General features: G+C 44.4%; 1 protein-coding gene across 1 annotated transcript; it reads left to right on the top strand.

Moving 5' to 3' along the window:
- Positions 1-859: 859 nt before the first annotated feature.
- On the top strand, positions 860-3,174 carry LOC122534340 (protein PTHB1-like). Its single transcript, XM_043664868.1, has 4 exons — positions 860-1,182; positions 1,260-1,430; positions 1,796-1,933; positions 1,990-3,174. Exons 1-4 carry the CDS (start codon positions 1,048-1,050, stop codon positions 2,227-2,229), a joined length of 684 nt encoding a protein of 227 aa, XP_043520803.1. The 5' UTR covers positions 860-1,047; the 3' UTR covers positions 2,230-3,174.
- The last annotated feature ends 2,806 nt before the right edge of the window (positions 3,175-5,980 follow it).

Here is a 5,980-nt window from a genome sequence, read left to right as displayed (position 1 = left end):
CTACGAAGACATCTCACACGACTAGCGTGTAATCCTCGGCAATTACTGCCGCGTGCAGGCAATTTCCAAGCTCGCGATAACGCCGCAACGTTTCCCTTTTTATCCGCGTTCCGCGTTACGGCCAAAAAATTCGGAATTGACAACCGTCGATATATACGAATGTCGGTGCAAAGAATATTGTTCACGTTGTCGAGTTACGCGGCCGAGTAGTTACACGCATTTCTGCGGATAGCGCGTTATATACCTTACGTTCGGTATATACCTAACGAACGTAATAATGTATACAAGCTAACTCGTTATTATATACATAATAATGTATACAGGCTAACGCGTTATTATATACATAATAGTGTACATAAGCAACGGTCTGAGAGAGAGAGAGAGAGAGAGAACGATCGGTAAGTACATAGGATGAGACGTTTATATACCCCTGACGATGATCATAATGCTTGGAATTACGAGACGCCTTTACGAGCGAGTGCAACTCGCGCCAGACGTCAAGAGGCGAACCTCCGTTTCGAGAGAAGAGTTTGATGGCGCGACACCAGCCTAACCTCCGAAATATCAAACTGTTCTCCTCTGTGCGAAGCCTCGACCTTTTCTTTCTCCAGAGACCTCGCTCTGCTCGACTCTCTCTCTTTTTTTTTTTTTTTTTTTTTTTTTTTCAAAAAGAGAAGCGTCGGTCGTAAATTTAACACATCCTTTTCTCACCCAATTTTGTTTCGTTCTTTTGGATTACATCCAGCAGTTTATAATTTCCAATTTCACAAAAATTATTGTAAACGAAAGAGGAGGAAGGAAAAGTGAAGCTTTTGGAAACTGAAGGATAACTTACTTTTAGGATTGATCGTTTGACCGTATTTATTGTCGACTTTGCCTGTTTCAGAATTCAGCGCGGGCCAGTGCCAGAGGCAAGGATGGAACGCGCTGGGGCTGCGACAGGTGCACACTGGCCAGACGGTGACGGTGGTGTCGGGCAACGCCGGGAATCGGTATCGGGTGCAGTCCAACGACGGTTTGTCCTCCGTGCTGGTGGTTCGTCGACTGATGGACAAATGGGGGGCCAAGAGCGAGGGGAGAGCCGCGGCCGGGGCGCCCAGCGTCGGACAGAATCACGTCCGATCGGTGCATCGTCGTATAGACGAACATTTCGCGGCCCGGCGAGAGATCGACAGGATAACGGTTGGTTATACCACCGAATTCGCAATTGTATATGTCTGTACTATCATGTGTCTGGTCTACGTCTGTCTCGAGTATAGAACGAGATCGGGCTGCTGACCAGCCAGCTGAGGAACGTCGAGAGAAGGATGCTGCGAGCCGCGAGGGAAAGAAACGAGGGATCTCTGGCCGACACCGGGCTGCCGTTTCTCTTCGATCGCACCTGTCGCGCGATCTTCGCCCTCCTCGAGGATCTCGCGAAAGCGCGAACAGTGAGCAAGCGTTTCCCGCCACACGAAACCGAATATTATTCTCGTTTACTCTGTCTTAGTCTATTCTGTGTTGAATTGTTAGTGCACGTACTACTAAAAAAAAAAAAAAAAAATGAAACAGTAACTTTTTAAGCTTCATTTCACAATATAGTCACTTTTCTTTTGTTACGTTTTCCTACACACCACGCACTTCCATCTTTTACTCTGAATTACTAATACTCGTATGTTTATCATATTTCATTTCTCAAATCGTTTCCTTTGCTTTCCGCAATTCCGTACGAATCAACTAACAAACGAAATGACTGACGGCAGAAATTTTTCTATAATATTGTTCAAACAGCAGAACAGATTTGGTTGTGTCACAGGTGCGGGAACGAGCGGGCCACGAGCTTCGATGCTCGGTGGAGTTGCTGCTGCTGGTGACGAGGTGGAACGCCAGCGACGAGAATTACGAGGCGCTGCGAGCAGCGATCGGCTTCGAGCCTCGTCCGTCCGATCGGCTGGTGAGTAACGACTGATTGTGACGCGTCGTTTGCATGGTAATCGAATGTCGATGCAGGACTGGGAGGAGACGGCCGACGCGGCGCTGACAGCGTTGCTCGAGTCCACCTCGAGGAAGTCCGCTGGCACGGAGACGGGGTGCTCGTCCGCGTGGAACGCCCTCACCCCTATCGCCACCGTCAGGGAGCTGAGCAAGCTGAAGACGCGTCTGGCACACGCGATCGGCCGACTCGCGGGCGCCAGGGAGTCCGACATTGCCGAGATGGAGGCCAACGACGTCGCCGAGTCGTCTGCTTAACGTTAATCTTCAAAATCTTCTTTGCATCGAATGTGCAACGGGCGACAATTTTGGTTCCTCGATCGATCCGAGGTATATTAATATTCTCGTACGGACGAGAAATTAACTCGACGAATCGCAACGTCGCGTCGTCACGCCACGATGATTCATTCTGGCGCCGCGATTCTGCTTTCCCGGCTGGTTAATTAACGAGAGAATCGCGCGGGTCGAAAGATTGCACGACAATGCGCGTTTTGTTCGGCGGTTTCAACTTGCGGGAAAATGTTCGCATGTTTGGAAGCAGACGAATCGAATCGAATCGAGTTAAATCGGATCGAAGCGTTTGGCTCTCGTAACGGATTCGTTTACCGCTCGCGATAACCGAGCTGCCGGTCGAGGACGTTTCGAGGAAAGAGCGTCCGCGGTCGGAAGCGGCGCTTCAGAGGAAAGATCGCATCCTCACGATGAGACATCGAGCGACAGACAGACTCTAGATTCTTTTCGAATCTTTTCGTCTCGATCGTGTAGGTTCATCCACTTTTTCGGTGGGTGGCAAAGTTTTTCAATTCTGTTGCTAATAATTTTCTAGCGTTTCAAGTGTTTTATTTGAAATTCACTTCAAAGGGCAGTTCTTATTCGGTAGTACTTATTTGAAACAGCTGCTTTTACTAATTATATCGAATATAGCCCCCGTAACGTTGTCGTAATTTATATCTGCGAAGCTTGTAAATTTTTTTCGATAATTGCAACAAACGTATATATAGGAGTATATCCACGAGCGATGTCTGTTTGATACTGTACTGAAATTTTATTTCACTTGAGAGTTGATACAGTTTTAATTTATACTATGATTTAACAACAGGCTGAACACTAGATGCCAATATACTTCACTGGAACATAAGCTATGTTATAATGAGTTAAATTATTGTCACACGACAGTGTTTATTAAACTTGAAGAAAACATTACTAATGGGTAATTATTTGCCTCTATGTTTGCTTTGGTGAAGGGGGTCAATTTCAAGTGGCAAAGCCTCTTGAGATACCAAAGCTAATATAGAAGTTATAATAGTTATATAATATCTAGAAGTGATATTACTCTTTAACTAGGAGGAGTGATAATTTTATCTCAATTTTTCTTTTGCCTTGCGAGTTGTATTTAAACATACACGTGAAACTGAGAAAATGTTGCAACTCGCGAAAAAATTCTCCACCTTGCGTGACAAGGTCAAAGGTTAAAGAGAACGAGCTAACAAAGATGTCCAACGAAAAATACCAGAGGCTAGACCAGGATCCAGAGTGCAAGAATACTTAACATTCTTGCGCCTGTCTTTGACAAGCTTCGCGACGCTTGCCAGAGAGGAGAAGAGAGAGGAGGAGAGGAGAGGCGACGCAGTATTACGCGATAGGTGTCTCCGATGCGCCGCGGTGGATTACGCGGAAACGCGAGCGAGAGGTGTGCGTCGAGCGTCCTTCCTTCTCGGAAGGAAGACCGTTTCCCCGACGCGAAACGCGAAACGCGATTACGCCCGCTGTTTCTTTGTCGATGCTCGACTGCGCCGCGTCGGTGGAAACCAGGTTCCAGGTGCCGACGAATCGCCTCGTTGAAAGAGAAGATGCGCGGGAATTTTGGCGCCAACTGTCCGGAAAAGATTGTCAATTAACTGATTGGCCGCTAATTGGCTAGCCGATAAAATTAATTGCCTCTTTACCTCTTTGTCACCAGGACACGATCGAGAACGTATGTATGTTGGCGAACGACAAGTTATATAGAATGAGAGCAAGTATTATTATTATTATTATTATTGTTATTCGTTACAGTAAGTTATTTTGTTTTTTACTAATGCTCTCGGCTAGTAAGTTATTTAGAGTAAGATATTATTGTTATTATTTATTAGACTAAGTTGTTTTGTCTCCTTCCTTCAACATCCTTCTTATAGGTTTGCTATTTATAAACACGTTTTTGTCAAAATAATTTGATGGCGCATCGAAGCTCATTTGAAAACGAGAAAAGAAATTGGCACGTAGGATACACACGAGTTTGGTTGGACGATCGCGGGCGTCGCGTCGCTTCGCGTCGATTCCCCTCGCGTTCTCTCTTCCCCTCTCACTGCCCTCCGCTCCACGCAGGCAGCTTCGTCATCATCCTCCTCCTCTTCCTTCTTCTCCTTCCGCCCCTTCCGCTGCCCCTTCTGTCGCTCTGCCGCGCCAGCCTCCTCGCCCCGCGCTGCCGGCAGGCAGGCTGAAGCAGGATACGGTCGTTTCCGGAAACGGCGATCGAGATTACGCGCGAACCGTACGCCGCAGCCTCCTTCCTTTTTCGCGCCCGCTTCGCCGAGATTGCGTCGTCGCGACGCAACGACCTCGAGAAACCAGTTGCCCGTTTTGAATTTCCCGCCGGATCATCGTATCATCGTTAGAGAGAGAAAGATTTTTGGAGTCTCGTTTGCTCTCTCGTAGATGCATCGGAGCAAAATAAGCAATAAATTTATTACTTCTTAATAATTTCTATCCATCTACAGTGATATCATATCAACGAGTTCAAAGAGAAAGCGACGATTTATTGTATACAGTTTGGTCACTCGTTATGGACCGCAGTTAGTTACCAACGCAAGTGGCTAACCTCTTGCTACGCAGGTCGAGAAATTTTTGCTCCAAAATTGCAAAATTTTCTCAGTTTCAAGTACTTTAAACATAATCCAGACAAGACAAGTAATAAATTTATTACTTTTCAATAATTTCTATCTATCTACAGTGATATCATACCACCCAGTTCAAACAGAAAGCGACAACTTGTTGTATACAGTTTGGTCGCTCGTTATGGTCCGTAATCAGTTACCAACGCAAGTGGCTAACCTCTTGCTACGCAGGTCGAGACATTTTTGCTCCAAAATTGCAAAATCTTCTCAGTTTCAAGTACTTTAAATATAATCCAGACAATACAAGTAATAAATTTATTCTTAAGGTAAAACAAGTAATAAATTTATTCTTAATAATTTCTGTCTATCTACAGTGATATCATACCACCGAGTTGAAACAGAAAGCGACAACTTGTTGTATACAGTTTGGTCGCTCGTTATGGTCCGCAATCAGTTACCAACGCAAGTGGTTAACCTCTTGCTACGCACGTCGAGAATTTTTTGCTCCAAAATTGCAAAATTTTCTCAGTTTTAAGTACTTTATATATAATCCAGACAAGACAAGTAATAAATTTATTACTTTTCAATAATTTCTATCTATCTACAGTGATATCATACCGACGAATTCAAAAAGAAAGCGACGATTTATTATATACGGTTCGGTCACTCGTTATGGTCCGCAGTCAGTTACCAGCACAAGTGGTACTTACTTCTTACGTCGACAATTTTTTGTCCCAAAATTGCAATATTTTCTCAGTTTTAAGTATATTTAAATATAACCCACGTGAAACAAGTAATAAATTTATTTGATAATTTCTGTCTATCTACAGTGATATCATACCACCGAGTTCAAACAGAAAGCGACAACTTGTTGTATACAGTTTGGTCGCTCGTTATGGTCCGCAATCAGTTACCAACGCAAGTGGTTAACCTCTTGCTACGCACGTCGAGAATTTTTTGCTCCAAAATTGCAAAATTTTCTCAGTTTTAAGTACTTTATATATAATCCAGACAAGACAAGTAATAAATTTATTACTTCTCAATAATTTCTATCTATCTACAGTGATATCATACCACCCAGTTCAAACAGAAAGCGACAACTTGTTGTATACAGTTTGGTCGCTCGTTATGGTCCG

The sequence above is a fragment of the Frieseomelitta varia genome, unplaced genomic scaffold (genome assembly GCF_011392965.1).
Source record: "Frieseomelitta varia isolate USP_RPSP 00005682 unplaced genomic scaffold, Fvar_1.2 scaffold_587, whole genome shotgun sequence".
NCBI classification, from domain to species: Eukaryota; Metazoa; Arthropoda; class Insecta; order Hymenoptera; family Apidae; genus Frieseomelitta; species Frieseomelitta varia.
This window is presented reverse-complemented; position numbering and strand designations above follow the sequence as displayed.